Source organism: Mirounga leonina, unplaced genomic scaffold (genome assembly GCF_011800145.1).
Source record: "Mirounga leonina isolate KUSES-001 unplaced genomic scaffold, KU_Mleo_1.0 Mir_174, whole genome shotgun sequence".
Lineage (NCBI taxonomy): Eukaryota > Metazoa > Chordata > Mammalia > Carnivora > Phocidae > Mirounga > Mirounga leonina.
In genome coordinates this window covers 16,272,947-16,290,567 of record NW_023270451.1, presented here as the reverse complement: position 1 = coordinate 16,290,567, position 17,621 = coordinate 16,272,947, and the positions used below count along the sequence as shown (strand labels likewise).

The following is a 17,621-nucleotide window of genomic DNA, read 5'->3' as shown; positions in this document are numbered from 1 at the left end:
CCCAAATTTTGTTGCTGTTGTCTCCTCTCCCTTTCTCTACTGCCCTGTGGATACATGAATTCCAAAAAAGATCGTTACTGTCATTTTAGTGGGGGCTCAGAAGGGAGTAAAGGAAGATGCATATATTTAATCTACTGACTTTACCCAGGAGTTCTGACTCATTTTCCTTATTAGGAATGAAATGCAAACTAAACCCTACAAGATATTCTCGACCCATTAAACATAACTCCATCAACCATAGTCAACTAATTCTTAGCTTCTTTTCAACCCTTTTGGTCACCCCTATGGGCTAGATTCTGTTTCGGCTTGCTAACACGCATGGGAACTGAAAAAACCAAAGTAACTCTACGAGGCACTCCTCGGAAGTAAGATGACTAATGTTCTCATAGAATGGGGAAGATGATTACCTGCAGTTTAATGTTCTTCCCTTCTGCACAACCAAAGTAGATGTGATTTCACCATCAAGTTCTCCAAGCCTGGGGATATTACCAATATTGGTGCACAAAAGGTAACCACAAAGCACATCCCTGTGTTAAAAGATACCAATTATTTACTTCTTTCCCCAAATAACAAACCATGTACAGTTAGAACAGTAATCTTATCTCATTTTAGCATTTCTTTTTCATCCACTCTATTTTATTTACTCAAATTATAATAAGCTAAATAAGCCCAAATTAGTTTGCCTCCCGCTTTAAAAAGTGTCTTCTCTGAAATTGTTATCCATGTACCAAAATCCCAAACTGTTTTCTAGATTTTCCTTTACTGTCCATTAGTTCAAGTATTTCTCTAAAGGAAATTATCCAACAAAAAGACTTCTTTTAGATCAGAATCTCCTTCCCTAGAACACACCACTGGATATGCTAAAACGTTTTTTTTTAATATTTGACAAGTGAATAAATGACCTTTGGATGAGTACTCTTTTGGAAGACAGCTCTTTCTTCAACCTTTTGCCCCAGAATTAAAGAATTTTACATATATTTTATATATAGTAGATTTTTACTTTATATATATATATAGTAGATTCATATTTTATATATAGAATTTTATATATGTTTTATATATATATAGTAGATTCTCAGCCACATAGATTCACGATCCCTTTTTCAATATATTCCACTAATCCCCCACCTACCACATATAATTCTAATTTAACATATAAAACATTTCCAGTGGTATTATTACCTGACATATTTTCTATATCTAGCACATTTTAATTGCTAATATACATAATATTAAACACATACACTAATAAATATCTTGTCAAGAATGATTAGTAGACTAGCAAGATTATACATGAAAATATTAAGCTTCGGGCGCCTGGGTGGCTCAGATGGTTAAGCATCTGCCTTCGGCTCAGGTCATGATCCCAGGGTCCTGGGATCGAGTCCCGCATCGGGCTCTCTGCTCCTTGGGAGCCTGCTTCTCCCTCTGCCTCTCTCTGTCTCTCATGAATAAATAAATAAAATCTTTAAAAAAATTAATTAATTAATTAATTAAATTTAAAAAAAGAAAATATTAAGCTTCATCAGATAGAGAAAAATTAGAACTTACATCTATCATCAACATAGAAAAATGTATTAATTCATCCTTAAAAAATAATTTTTAAAGGTTATATCATTTTATTATAGCTATCACAAACAAAAATGCTTTCTTAACACAGAAGAGATATTCAACATTTTTATAAGTGTCATTTATGTGCATGGAGCTTACTAAGTACTTTAGGATATATAAAGAAAAAAAGACACAGTCAAGGAAATAGACTCGGATGAGAAGAGAAATCACACACATAAACAGCTATAAAACATGGAGGGGCGGGAACAAGGGCCACAGTAATAGTACAAAAGGCTGTGGGAATTCAGAGAAGAGGGAAATGAATTATTTCTAGAGTAAATCCAGAAACAATTTATACAGCGTTGTCCAAGTGGGACTGTGACTGGTAACGGAGTGAGGATAAAGGGTGCTTTTGGAGGAATGAGCAGCACAAGCAGAGGTATGGAGGTGAGAGAATAAAATGCATGGACTAAGAATGACAAGGTTTGCTAGAATTTGGAAGAGTAGAGAAGAAAAAAACAAAACAAAACAAAAAAATGAAGGTTGAGGGCAAACTGAGGAGGATGTAAAGGGTCAAGCTAAAGTTCCATTTTGTTCATTAAACAAGACAGTAGGACATGCCACAAAGTGGTTAAGGGAGAGTTCTGAAATCAGACTGCCACATTCTAATTCTGCTTCTACTGCATCCTAGCTACATGACCTTGGTCAAATGAATTAATTGCGCCTCAGTTTTTCCTCCATAAAATGAGGAGAACTGCCATAAAGACTAAATAACAGAGCTTATGTAAACTGCAAGATAGTGGGCACAGTAAATGTTGGGCATTATTCTTACTATTAATTAGGTATGTGGGACCAGAGACATTTGAACAAAGAATTGACAGTCAAAAAGATTCAGCAGATGAATATTCTGATGGCAGCATGCTAGAGACCCCTGGCTTAAGACACTCTTAAGAGGCCTTTGTAACAGTTGAAGAATTAATGTAGGTCTTAGTTGCGGCAATGCAATAGGAAAGGAAATGAAGAGATCAATTAAGACAAATGTCCATGTTTTGGTGTCTGGACAATGTGTCAGAGGGACAGTGGAGTCAAGGGCCACTGCAAGGCTTCTAAACTGAAGGACAGTGAGGTATTCAGATCTTTGACAAAAATGGTGGTTCAGAAAAGTCAGAGCCAGTTAATAGAGTATATATTCTGGTGGCTTTAATTTTTGTTGCTTTGAAATGCTAGCCGGTGCCTTCTAGGTGAGAAAGTCCTGAGGCAGCTGCAAGGGTGGCCTGGGCCTGAGGGGAGAGGTCAGCATAAGTGTTAAGACTCAGGAGCCTTCCGCAGGGTGGAGCTGGAATGCTGGGAAAAGATGAGGAGAGCAGGCAACAGAAAGAAGGCTCTGCGGGATGCACAGAACAGGAACATCCTGGTGGCTCCGAGAGTAACACCTGCAATTAACTAAGGGATAAACTCTGCGCAAACTTCTCCATCTCACCGTTTGTTGCACTGTATCCATGTGTCTTTGTCTTTCCCACAGTTCCCCTTTTCCGTCCCTTCGATATTCAGTTTCTCATAGCAGTATTTGTCTGATGCCATCACCTCTGAAGCAGAAAAGAGTTTTCTATCGGTGAGAGATTTAACACATGAGCTGCTCAAAATGCTCGCAGTAAGGGAAAGTAGCCATTTAAAGGACTCTTCTTCATGACAATGCTGCCAATTCCAAAGACTGTACCCATGGTTCTCAAGAGTTGTCCTTTACCACAGACATCCATGACTCAGCTACATTCTCCATGACTGCTCATTGGAAATTTGGAAAACAAATCTATGGAGATCTTTGATGGGATTGAGGCTATAGGTTCCAAGAACAACACTCCTCAGAATGTGGCCAATAATTAGGGGAAGACGCTACCAAGTTGTTCCTGGAATAAATACTCCACACTTTAATCTCAGTGCCAAATGTAAAGTACAAATTTCTCACTTGGCAACTTTTATTAATCATAATGACAAGTTTATTAAAATAACTATGCACTATAATTAAAGATTCAAGAAACAGTAGTATAATTTCTACCTCGTTTACTAATTCTTAACAACTATTAAAAAACAATTTAATTTTATTCTGTTTTTAGACAAGCTTGAATTCATGCTAAATCTAAGGGAGTCAAATAACATTTTAAGCTATGTCAGCATCTTTGTCAGGACTTTGCTTTGGCTAAAGCCAAGGCTGGTTGATGGAACGGTCCAGGAGTTAAATCAAAATGAACTCTGCAAACTAATCAAAAGATAACTGTTTGTGTATATTTTTAAAAAATTATCACGTTAAAAAAAATCAGGTTTTTTCCCTACTTCTTGCTGTAAGCAACAGTTTTTCTCAAGTGGGGGAAACAAAAACTGTATCTCTTTGCTCAGAGTCCAAATCTGCATTTCCATATTCTCCTCCATTCTCCAGTCACTCAGAAGAAAGCGTACACTTGCCCTCTCAGAAAGAATGTAGCCACTATGTGTGACAATTAAAGATTATCTTTATCTTTATAGCTTATTTCCTAATACAAACTGTCTTCTGAAAGAGTTTAAAGCAAAAACTGCCTTCAAAAAATATATGGCACAATATTTAAATACACATTTAAACAGAGATATAATTTAAGTAATATGTTTTAGATATAAATATTATACATTGCCCTCCGAAAATCTGACAAACTTTGAAAGCAATAACATTAAAATTCTTTTCTGATGTGGCACAGCTACCTCAGCAGAGGGTCACCTGTAATTAGGAAAGCGAGCTAGACTTTAAGAGAGAAAGCTGAGGAAGAAAAAGCAACTCTAGCTGAACTGCCCCAGTGCTAAGCCAAGGGCGCCCTATCCAGGGTCCACGCCCATCCCACATGGTTGTACAGGTTTGGTTAAGGACACTCAGCTGAGGGAAGTGTAAGTGGAGCTGAAATCCGGGTTTGCTCTATTCTCCGGGCTGCACAGGCTGGAGTGGACTTCATCTGCCTGGCACCAAAGGCACCTTCTTTCTTGTCCAATGGCACAACCAACCAGCCAGTGTCTTCTCAAAGGAGGTGCCTTTTTCTAATGTCTACAAAAGTGCCACTACTAAGACCTGCAGTGTCTTTGAGAATCCCTCAGTCATAAAGTGGTTGAAAATTTACTTCCAGCTCACATCATGTGCTTTGACCTCATATCATAACTTTGAAAAGGATCAAGCCACACTATTTACTTACTTTGCCCCCAGATGTATTTGCATTGCCTATCCCTGGTTTTACATCTTCCTCCAAAGCAAATCCCCTAAAATGGAAAAGCATACACCTATTAACAATGCAATGTCTGCTTATGTTGGATCACTGAAAAAAGAAAATAGGACTGGGAAAACTAGTAGATGAGTATTATAAAACCTTTTATCTTCAGAAATGATTACAAAACATTTAAACTGATTTTCCTATTTTGGTAAGATTTCAGTATTTCTTTCATGCTGGTACACATGAAAGATTTAGGTAAAGATGAAATAACCTACCTGAATACCATCACATGAATATCCATCCATTTTATGAATATTTGGGGCGCACTAGGAAATGAAAACAGAACTATGAACCAAGTGCACAGCAAAATATCCGGCTGAGCTAATCCCTGTAATGTTTTCTTTTCTTTCTTTTCTTTTCTTTTTTTTTTTTTGAAAATAAAAGTCTGATAATATGGCTAAGTCTCTTACAACATCTGAAAATAAAAACAAAAAAGATCAAGAGGAAGCAGAAGGAAATACAACAATTGGTGCACTTTCCCCTAAAAATAAGGATCTACTAGAGGCAAAAACAGTTGATTACACTGTAGCAAATAAAAAGAACCTACAGCTATGACTCAGCCAACCCTAACATTTCAGAGCATCTTGCTTTATACAGATACACTGTTCCTCAGAGCAAGGAAAACAAGAGCACAAAACAAAAGCAAGGAGGATGCCAACAAAAATGGAGCAATAACTAGGTTCCTCTTTTTTTTTTTTTTTTAAAGATTTTATTTATTTATTTGACAGAGAGAGACACAGCGAGAGAGGGAACACAAGCAGGGGGGGGTGGGAGAGGGAGAAGCAGGCTTCGCGCCGAGCAGGGAGCCCGATGTGGGACTCGATCCCAGGACCCTGGGATCATGACCTGAGCTGAAGGCAGTCGCTCAACCAACTGAGCCACCCAGGCGCCCTAGGTTCCTCTTTTTTACCATGAGAAGCACCTCAGCCCTTACTCTTATAATGTCTCTTGAGCGGAAGTCCACCTTGGGCACATTAGGAAAAAACATGCTTTATAGCCCCGTTTTTCCTTTGTAGCAATTGCAGAAAATTGCAAAGCATTCTTAATAAACAGTATTTTAAAATTTATTATACATTTTTTGTATCTTTATAATAATTATATACTCACTTCAGAAAACTTAGGAAATGTAAAAAAAGTAAAACAAACAAACAAAAAACAAAAGACAAAGTCTCTCATGTTCCCACTACCCAAAGACAATTTTTTTATATTTTGGTATATTTTTTCTCTACCTTTTTCTACAAAATTTGATTTTTTAAAATATGGGTATATAATCATGTTACAGATGATATTTTATATCCTGCTTCTCTTTACTTTTTCATCACGTGAATCTCCTCAGGTCATAATAAGCTTTTTTGTAGGTATCATCCTTAATAGCTATAATATACTGCATTGAGCTAACAAACCATATAACCAATGTACTATAATACTCACTTCTAACTATCTCCAGTTTATGCTGTTACAACTAATTCAACAAAAGCATCTTTGTACATCCTCTTTGGATTTTGGATTCTTTTTTAAAACTCCTGCTTATGGTATAATCACATTCCAAAGAAGTCACTCTAATATACTTTCCCTCCAGGAACACAAGGCAGTCATTCACTGTATCCTCATCATCACTAAGTGTTAGCTTATAGAAACAATGCTAATTAGATAGTAAGGAAAGAAAATACTTTTACATGAAAGAGCTCTCGTCTCTTAGGATGACTACCTTTAAAACAAAACATTTTTATGATTAATGCAGGTATACCACTACGGAATCCCTCTTCTCTAGAGGAAACACATGTAGGCTGTCCTTGCTTTGCATAGCTCCCATATACATGGATTTCAGATACCAGAGTTTTGTGACATGACATCAGAACCCCAACAACACAGTTCCAATGTCAGCTACCACAGTGTATTAACTGTGAGTAACTGCATAAGGCCCACATGCTACTAGCCTTTCAGTTCCATTATCACTAGGTATCTAACAGCTGTCCATCATGGACACTTGTCACCTCTTGCAAGTCCGCCAGTGACTGGCCACTGCCCGTGTTCATTTAGTTCATGCACAGACAACAGAAGGTGTAGATGTATTGCCTCTGTCTCTGGGTAATAGCATGTGACATTTTACAAAACTGGGTAATTGTTAAGAGGGGCTTGGTCAGCAAAGATGAAAATGCAAAAAGAAATGAAAAAGGATGACCCTAGAAGTGAAATTCAAATCAAATATAAATTGAGTCACAGCAAAAAGTCACTGACTGGGCGTGTTGATACTGCTATTTGGCAAAAAACCTCACATTCACACCTTCACATCTCCTGAAGATATTTCATGACACTGAAAATGCAAAGGATAAAATGTTGAAAGCTGATGCAAACTTAGAAGGGAGTCAATTCAACAAGGCACAGAGAAGATGCTTACTATAGATCCTAAGGTTTGTGGCCAGAAGGCATGCACAGCCCAAACTGTTCCTGATGAGGATTTTACAAACAAACAAAACTTGTAATTCTCAATGTTTCTGTTTTTAGTGTGCTAAAAAAATATGTTTATTTTTTCATTTCCCTATTCACTTAAAACCAGGGCCGACAACATTTTTTAAAGATCACGGAACAATTGTAATTTTTGCACTGATTATTAAGATGACCTTACACAATTTTACCTTGCACGGTCATTGTTAGGGCCCTGCACTACCCTGCAAACTGAGGACGGCCTGTATATACAATGACCGTGGGAAATCTGTGAACCCTCACCAAAGTTTATCAGCTTCCTCATCTTCTCCATTCACAACCATATGACATTAAATTCAAGAGCAGTTATTAATGCGTGAGGTGACGCAGGTGGTCTCAGAAAAACAAGAGTCAAGGCAGAAGAATAGACCCCTCCTCAGAACTCAGTGCTCTGTGGGTCTCTCTGCCTTGGCTGGTTCCTGTTTCCACCAACTGGAGAGAAAACAGGACAAAAAGCAATGCCTTCCATTCTCTACTTAGAACAGAAACAAAATAGTTAAGGCACACGTGCAGTCTGAGGTTAGTTCAACATTGAGGTAAAATGATGCTGCACATCTGCTCAAGCTTCGATTACTGAAACTGAAATCCCCAAGAAGTAAATAAAGAGAGAATGAGAACTGATGTGAAAAAGACATGACATCGTGTCCCTTTACGTTTTGCCTGGGGGACAGTGCACTATAGCCCCCTACTCTTTCCCGTCAGGTTCAGAGTAACGATTCTGTAAATTACCTGGCTTGAATTTCCTGAGCACGTTTCACGAATATCGCAATCGTTTACTGCTTCTCGGCACACGGTCCCCATGGGCTGAAACTAAAGTGAACAAAAATCAATGTGCAAAACTGCCAAAGGAAAAAAAAATCTCTTGTGGCATCATCTCAAAAAAAGGCAAAATGATTATTTTTGGATAGGAATATTGCAAGCAATTTTAAGATGCCAGTCTCTGAAAACCCCATTACTGAATGAAATGTTCATTTAATAGTTTTCAGCGAGAGTTTCTCATGTATGAAAGAACCTGCAGAGTCATCACACATAAGTCTTATGATAGCTACTAAAATAGGATAGGTCTGGATGATCCACCTCCCCAGAAGGACAAGTCAGTCCAAGTTCTAGTAATTCTTCCTCCCAAAAAAGGTTTTGGATTTACACTTTACTCTTCATTCTTACTGGCACCTTCATCGTTTTGCTCTCTTTTGCCTCATCTGCCAAAATTCTGAATGTTGTTACATCGTAGGCTGAATTGCAAAAGTTAGATTTTCTGGCAAAGCGATTTCCTCCCATACTGTCCTTTAGCTCCTGTCTCATTTTTATATATAGATCTATGGCATGGTCTTTTATTCTTGTCTAATGTTTCTATTATTTGTACCTGTGTATGGGAGGGGTTTTTCTCTTTTCTTTTTTCTCTTGCTTTTTTTCAACCACCTCAAATATTTCTTGTAAGTGTAGGGAGTTACAAATAAAATTTTAAGCTCACTGAATTTATAAATTGCCAGGGTATTCATTATAAAAAAACAAACAGAGATACACAAAGTCATTATCCTTCCCCTCTCTTCTTCAATCCCATTCTCTTTCCCTCCCCAAAATGCTAATATCAGCGGCTGGATCCTTCCACGCTTTTGTGTCTGCTCACACAAACAGACCCATTATTCAGGACCCCTCTCCCAGACCACCTTTCATCTTCTCTCCCTTGCTCATAACCCTCCAGGCACCTGAGTTTCCTACTGTTCTGAGAACATGAACAGCACACTGCCAACTCTAATCAGGATTTCAACAGATATTTTTAGGAGATCCGAAAAAAATTTGTGTTCATTCATTCATCAAGTATTTATTAGGCACTTAAAATGTGCCAGGCACTTTCTGGCCACTGGGGACTCAGTGGAGAACAAAACACAAGAATCCTGCTTGCAAGGAACTCACATTTTGGTGGGGTAAATAGACCATGAAAATAAGGAAATAAGCAAGATAATTTAAATTCATATACTCTGGTTCTCTTCCTTCCAATTTCTTGGAACTGGGGTAAACTACAATTTTAGAAAGTCTGAGGTAGAAATATAAGCAGATTTAAGATGAAGTTTATATAAGAGCGTAAATGTTCAAGAAGTGCCAAGCAACTTCTGAAAGAAAGCATAGTGAAGGACAACTTGTTCTCAGTGCTGGGATACAGCAATAGATAAACTGACCCAAATCCCTGCCCTCTTGGAACTTACATACTAATGAGTGAACAAAAATAATAAACAAGTCAATGAGCAATGTTTTACAGCAAGGGTTGGCAAATTATGGCTTGAGGGCAAAAAGTGGCTGGCCATCTGTTTTTATAAATAAAGTTTTATTGGAACACAAGCACACTCATTTGTCTCTGTATTTTTGATGGCTGTTTTCAAAGGTAGAGTTCAGTAACTGAGACAGAGACCTCATGACCCACAAAGCCTAAACTATTTACTACCTGACCCTTTACCCAAAATGTTTGCCAACTCTGACTCACAGATGCTTTAAGCATAAATACACATAGGAAAAAACAGAGATACGCAGGATTTCTCAGCCTGTTGTTCTATTCCCCCTCCATTCACTCTCCTGCCTCTGGTTCCTCCAGGTGTTTAGGATGGGGGTAAAAACTGGGGGTGAGGGATAGAGAAAGTGGCAAAAAGCTCTTACTTAACTGGTATAGCTGCAGCTTATTTTGTGAGATAATTAAAATCATGACATTTTCCTGTATATATTGTAATTCTATTATTTTGTATTTGTTCTTTGAAATGTTCATGTTCATATCACAAAGGAACCCTTTTTATGCAGGTGGAGAAGCTGACAGACTAAATAGATGATGCAACCCAAATCTTAAAGTGTCTGTTTTGTATTTGATTTAATCCTCCTTTTTTTAGAGAGTGCTTTCAGAGGTCTCTGCCAGTGCCTTGCTTGTCTTAAAAAGCTGCCAGAGACATAGTGGTAAAGTAGAAACAACAGAAATTGCTGCCAGCAGATCTGGGATGTAACTTCACATCTATTCCTTAATAGCTGAACGAGCATATGCAAGTTATATCACTTCCTTGAGACCAGGATTGCTCAAATGGAAAAATAAGGGTAATAACGCCTATCCCAAAAGTGTGGTTGTGAGCTTTATCTATGACAGTGGTCTCAACCAGCAGTGATTTTGCCCCTGAGGGGACACTGGGCAATGTCTGGAAATATTTTTGGTTGTCACAAGTGGGACGGGTTGTGTGCTTGTATCAAGTGGGTAGAAGTCAAAGATTTGCTAAATAACTTACAATACACAAGACATACCCTCAAAACAAAACAATCATCCAGCCAAAAATGTCAACAGTGCCAGGACTGAGAAACACAGATACATGATGATATAAATTAAAAGTGCTTAGCACAATCTCTGGCACTCAGTAGATACTTACTATGATAGATTCATGTCCCACTCTCCCTTAACTCATTAGACTCACGTTAGTCAATCAGCAAATAATCAATAAAAGAGTGTTGTGCATATTTATTTATCCATTCAACAAATATTTACTAAGGACCTGTACCAATTACTGGGTAAGTCCCAGGCACTGACTCCATAAAATGTACATACTAAGGTGGATACTAAACCTCACAGCAGCTAATGTAGAATATTGTACCAGATTTTATATGAGAAGAGAAAAAAAGAAATAGATTTCTTTGAAAAACATAAGCCTCAAATAACTTTTAGTCATGATGTTAAGGCTTAAATATTTGGAGACAGGTATAGGATGCTATTGGGAGGATGAAAACAATGTGCCTAAAGATGCATTCTAAAATCTCATGCATGGTAATACACGTAAGATGTTATCATGTCTAAAAGTATAGCTTCTGGGGCGCCTGGGTGGCTCAGTCATTAAGCATCTGCCTTCTGCTCAGGTCATGATCCCAGGGCCTGGGATAGAACCCTGCATCGGGCTCCCTGCTCAGTGGGAGGCCTGCTTCTCCCTCTCCCACTCCCCCTGCTTGTGTTCCCTCTCTCGCTGTGTCTCTGTCAAATAAATAAATAAAATCTTTAAAATAAAATAAAATAAAATAAAATAAAATAAAATAAAAGTATAGCTTCTGCTCCTTCAATAGCTAATGCAAGAAATACACCAAGCAGAGCAGCAAGAAAAGAAGAATCTGTTGAATATCCACTTGGCTTTACAAAGAAAGGAAAAACCTCATTTGAAGGTTAGGAACACCTGGCTTCAGTTAATGTGCACGTCCCTCAGGTAAGCAGTAATGAGAAGACAAACTGGGGAAATTAACAAGGTCCAGGACCCAGCTCTCTGACTTACTTGGTACAAGACCCTGGGCAACTATTTACCCACTGTATGCCTTAGTGTTCTCAACTGTTCGATAGGAATAAAAATAGTATCAAAACTTCACAAGATTTTGTGAGGATCCTATAGAGCACCTGGCAACTTAGTCACTTAATATATGATAGGCACTACTTTTGTTATTACATCATATTTGCCTTACCTTAATGATTTAATCAAATATGCCCTCTTCTCTGTCAACTAGTCATTACTCAACATTTATTTACCTTGCACTTTTTACAACAAAGACCATCACTGCATTGAGAGTCTTGAGTCAAGGTGCATTTCTTACAACATTCTGCTCCTTCAAGGACACACTCCTAAGGAATACAAAGATTTTCAAAACATCAGAAAATGGTGTCATTTTCTAAAAGTACCAGGATATTTTTAAAAAATAAATGTATAACCCCACAATAATAATCTTTCTTCCATATACCCCATGAAATTTCCAGACATAACACCAACTCTGTATGTCTCAGTGAGTGGACCTGGAATGACCCTGAACAACCTAAAAAAAAAAAACCATCAAAACACCCAGAGACTTACTGCCGGGGTCCCACAGTCACACTCCTCTCCAGTTTCAATGAAGCCATTTCCACACTCAGGAGGATCAAGAAGCTGTGGGATAAAATCAAAAGGATAAAATATGGATAAATCAAGATCAAAGACCTTATGAGAGACCATAAGTACCACAACCATACATCTGGTATACCTGTCAGTCATTTCCAAGTATATTTTTATTTTCCTAAACTTGAAAGCATAACTCTAGAACTTTAGAACTGGGAACTTGAGAACAGAAGTGTGTACTTCTGTTTCCACTTCAGATTGAAAATTCAGATTTACATATGTAATATACATATGGATTCCAGTAAATGCCACCAAAATAAAAGATGATCTAGCCATTGACTGAACCCAAACCAGACTGATTCCTGAAATTTCATTTCAAGCAGGAAGCAAGGGATTTGGAGACAGAAAGTGTGGGTTCTAATCTTGGCTCAGCTACTTTATCTTGGGCAAACGGCTTGTCATCTCAGAGCACAAGTGCTTTAATATTTAAAGCAGGAATAATAATAATATTATCTGCCCATCTACATCAAAAATTGTTGGAGGATCAAGTTCAATCATCTGTGAAAGCCATTTACTAACTATATATCCTTGTGAAATAGCAAGTTATTTCATAGATAATTAGGAAAACATCACAAAACTTAATAAATCCACTGATTTATTTAATATAAAATATAGCTTCTCCAATTAACATAGCTTTGCAGAACGCAGTAATAATAACTGGCCCAGAGATAGAAGTAACTTTTAGCATGTACAAGAGTACATTTTAAGACTATTTTATTTTTCAACTCTCCATCAATTTCATTATCTTTTGAGCATAACTTATCTTACGGTGATAGGTAAAATTACCAAGTAGCTGTTATGTCCCAGTTATATAATATTCACTTAGAAGTTCATCAAAGTTTACATATTATAGAATGGAATGGAACACACACCTATCAACAGACACAAGCCCCCACACACACTTTCTTAACTAACTAGAGGGGGGGAAATACCAATTAAGAAAGCAGCAGCAATGACAACAACAAAATCCCCACCTGATTTCAAATATTCTCTCCTCTCCTACAAAATAATCAACACATCTCTAGATTCTATTTTCAGCTGAAAGGGATCATAACAAATGAGACAGCTTTGAAAGCCAATACTAAAACTTATCCAGATGAAAAATCCACTTATTATTTTACTCTGAGCTCAGAATAATCAGTTATTTTTGTAAAAAGACTTGAGTTGTTTTTCATTTATAGCAGCAGGGAGTTAGTTCAAATGTCCCTTCTGAAACTTTTGCAAAGAGTCTTTAAAATGGTCACTTTGCTTTTCAAAGCAATATGATACACTTTCTAAATTTCACTGGAATAGACAGGGAATGAAACCAGGTAAATGATGATAAAGGCAACACCACACATCACTGTGGTGAGCAGAAGAACATAACAGTTCACATAATTAAGAAGAACCAAGAATTCTGCTTTAACATGCTGACTTTCAAATCCATGAGGAAGATCTGCTTTCAAGTCAGTAACCAGAGTTTGTTCTGCAAGTTGGAAAGGCCTCTGACAAAGTCTAAGTACACAAAGACTTTCTCCTTTTCTGCTTTAAGCAGCCTTGGCTTTCATACTGAGAAGTAATAGCAATTTTAATCATACTGCTCATTCTGAAAGGCACTGACAGGGAGTTATGAGGGGGAGAAACGCCCCCTTTCTATCAGTATGAGCTGTGATTACATATACAAACAAACAAAAAAGGAACCAAGAAAATGAAAAAGAAAGGCAAATGAAACCATCTTTGCAAGCTAATCATTTTTTTTTTTTAAAGATTTTATTTATTTATTTGACAGAGAGAGACACAGTGAGAGAGGGAACACAAGCAGGGGGAGTGGGAGAGGGAGAAGCAGGCTCCCCGCAGAGCAGGGAGCCCGATGTGGGACTCGATCCCAGGACCCTGGGATCATGACCTGAGCTGAAGGCAGTCGCTTAACCAACTGAGCCACCCAGGCACCCGCAAGCTAATCATTTTTCAGAAAGCACACAGTCTTATTTCTACCTACTTTCTATTCCCATCACAACAGCCCAAAATGCTGGGGTGCTTGGGTGGCTCAGGGGATAGAGCCCTGTGTCAATTCCCCTGTTGAGCTCTGCGCTTAGCATGGAGTCTGCTTGAGATTCTCTCTCCCTCCCTCTGTGCCCCTCCCCCAACTCACACACAAGCTCTCTCTCTCTCAAATAAATAAATCTTAAAAAAAAAAAAAGAAGAATAGCCCAAAATACCAAAGATTAAAGCTGACTTTAGAATGCAGATATTTTGCGTATCTAACATATGGACATAAAAGCCAAGTTGGAAACCTTTCTTTTTGTAAGATCCAATGGCTAGAAATTTATGCTTATAATACCTTAGGAAAGATTAATAACTAATAACTCTGATCACACTTAGTACCTTAGAAGGTTTGTTGAAAAGGCAGGCACCACCTCCACTATTCAGAAAGTCATGATACTCTTCAATATTACACTGGGTGAACTTTTTAGGAAGATAATACCTGTAAGACAGAAGAAAAGCAGTAACTGGATATAATGTTAGTCCCCCTTGTCTGTATGTTAGTCTTAAACTTGAACATTGTTAAAATTGTAACATTATTCTTAAAAACGAAAGAATAAATTCCACGTATGTACAGCATTTGTGTTAAATCCCTAAGACTTTGATTCTACCAGCATATTTCTAAATTCTTCATTTGGTGATTAATAGTGACTATGGGCTGTTCATTATTAGCATACGCATTCAAAAGAAACACACACATACCTATATTTTCAATCAAAGAGCACAGGAATAATGAGTCTTTCTTAAATATAAAAACTGGATCCCAAACTGCAGAAGATTTTACAAAATTACTGATTTATAATCTATGAATGTGTCAAAGTCATGAAAGTCAAAGAAAACTGAGGAACTGTTTCAGACTGAAGGAAGATAAGATTGATTGTGAACCATCCGTTAAAGTGGCATTTTTTGAAATACAGGGCTAATTTTGAGTGAGGGCTAAAAATTAGATAATTTTATTGGTTGCATTGTGGTTCTGTAGGAGAATGCACTTGTTTGTAGGCAATGCACACTGAGGTGTTTGGGGGTGATGAGGTACAATGCTAGTGACTTATGACTCAGAGGACAAAAAGGTTCTTTGTTACTATTCCTGCAACTTTTCTTAATTATAAGATTATGTCAAAATACAAAAAAAAAAAAAAGTATACCAAAAAAACCCAAAAAGGATCAGAAGAAAAAGAAATGTGGCTAGAGAACAATTTGGCAATATGTATGAAGAACCTTCAAAATGAGAAATATCCTTAAATCTAGTAATTCTACTTTAAGAAATTTTTCTTGAGGAAATAACTAGCTATGTATACAAAGATGAATGAACAAAGGAACTTACAGTAGCACAATTTGTAATAGCAAATGCCATGAAAATCATGTAAATGTTTAGAAGAAAACTGTTAACTGTGATATATTAATAAAATAGAACACCATGGAATTATTAATAATATATCTATTATATTCAATGCTTTCTCAAAACTTTAATTTCTATACCTCTAAGTAGGACTGGTTTTCATTTCAACATGCTTTCCAAGACGTAGCAGTGCGCAGAGACTTCAGAAAGTAGAAACGAAAGGGGAGGTGCACACAGGAAATACAGGTCCATAATTAGTACTGTTGCGTGATGTCTGACACAGCTCAAATCATATAGAGCATCATGCCAGACAACATTTTCTTTAAAAAGCTTTTCTCTTGAACACATCCATTTGATGTAAGAGGAGTTCTAATGCAAAGAGCTATGTACATTTCTGAGTGTCGCCATTTGATTTTGCTACACATTATGCTTAGTCTAGGCAGATTGCCTATAAAATTTTGTTTTTAGTAATTAAGCAGAATAATCAAACATAACATACTAAATAGCTTTTAAAAGACGAGAACCTCTAGCTTGGAATTTAGTAAGTGTTAGAAAATTACAATTATGGATAAGGACTTTTATCATTCCCTTTTATTACTAAACAGAAAGTCCAAAGATATTTTGAAAAATATTTTAATACATGTTTGCATATACATTCCCTCTATCATTTATCTTCCTTGTCATACATTTCTTGGGAGCTCAAAATGCAAATATCAATAAATATTTATTGAAAATCAAGTGTGTCAGGAGATTATGGTGTGAGATCAAACAGAAATACCTATTAGTGTAAGATGTAATCCTCAAAGATTCACAACTAATTGGTGAGGCAAAGCATAAGGACATACGGAATTAAATTACAATGCAGGAGTTAAAATTATAATAAATCTCAAATGGTTAGAAATGTGGTTAGAGAGAAATGAGAATTCCAAATGAAAAAATATATCAACGGAATCAAAAGAGGCTGGAAATTAATGTACATTTACAGTGAGCAAATTTTTAAGAAGCTTAAAATCCATGTAGGATTATGGTTAGAAGATCAAAAAAGCTGGAAACCCCTGTATAACTATCATAATAAGCAAACCAACCATGAATAGCAGGGGAAAACGAGGTTGTAAATGAGGATGAAGAAAGATTATGCATATCCAAGTACTGGAGGAAGAACTCCAAACCTTATTCTTCAGACAACAGAGTCTCAACAAAAGTTTCTGAGCAGGAAAATTATATGATTCATGTGCAGAAAGAGGAGAATGGAGGAATTTGTGCTGTATACATTCAGTGAACTAGAACTGTATATTATCAGCATGGATAAATCTTAAAAACATAAAGATCAAAAAGAGCAAATCACAGAAGAGTACATATAGTATGACTCCTTTCATATAAACTAAAAACATGCAAAGCAATGCTATGTATTACTTCAACACACACATATAAACAATAAAAGTATTAAAAGGGGCTTGTGAATAATATGAACCAAATTCAAGACAGTAGTGACTTTGGCTGGGATTGGGGAGCAACAAGAGAGAACAGAAGGGAAATTTAACTATGTAGGAAGTATTTTTTTAGGCCAGGTGATGGTATACAAGGGTTCACTCTTCTACTCTTTATGCCTTTTCAGTGACGATAGAAATGGAATTCAGGAGGGGAGAGAGGGAGGCTGAAATTTGCCCGGGTATCTGGAATGTTATTAAGATAATAAAAGCTCAAGATGATAAAAGTTGAAAGTAAAGAGTAGTGATGATCTTGGCATGAAAGGAATGGTTGTACAATTTACTAAGAAAAAATAAATACAAGATTGGTGCCTGACAGTGTGTTGAAGGGTATAGAAATGAAAACCTTTCTCAGGAGAGCAGAGTATACACATCTCTTCCACACTCTGGCAGCTTGAAATCAGCCATTGTAGGAGTACTTACACCACAAAAATCAGAGAAAGCTACAAATCCAGGTTCTTTTCTTGTTTTTTATTTTGAGAATCAGCTTACCAGCACACTACTGTTTACAACCCATTTAATTGGAATT

General features: G+C 37.0%; 1 protein-coding gene across 11 annotated transcripts in view; it reads right to left on the bottom strand.

Annotated features, from left to right (window-relative positions):
• Nucleotides 1-17,621, bottom strand: part of ADAM22 (ADAM metallopeptidase domain 22) — a 226,598-nt gene that overhangs the window by 37,815 nt on the left and 171,162 nt on the right. For all 11 annotated transcript variants that reach the window (XM_035020508.1, XM_035020509.1, XM_035020501.1 and 8 more), the window contains exons 15-22: nt 14,609-14,708; nt 12,164-12,235; nt 11,845-11,937; nt 8,046-8,126; nt 5,048-5,098; nt 4,758-4,821; nt 3,032-3,137; nt 408-527 (exon numbers count right to left, since the gene is read on the bottom strand). In XM_035020508.1, the coding sequence (XP_034876399.1) occupies nt 408-527; nt 3,032-3,137; nt 4,758-4,821; nt 5,048-5,098; nt 8,046-8,126; nt 11,845-11,937; nt 12,164-12,235; nt 14,609-14,708 (687 nt within the window). The remainder of the gene's footprint in view (nt 1-407; nt 528-3,031; nt 3,138-4,757; nt 4,822-5,047; nt 5,099-8,045; nt 8,127-11,844; nt 11,938-12,163; nt 12,236-14,608; nt 14,709-17,621) is intronic.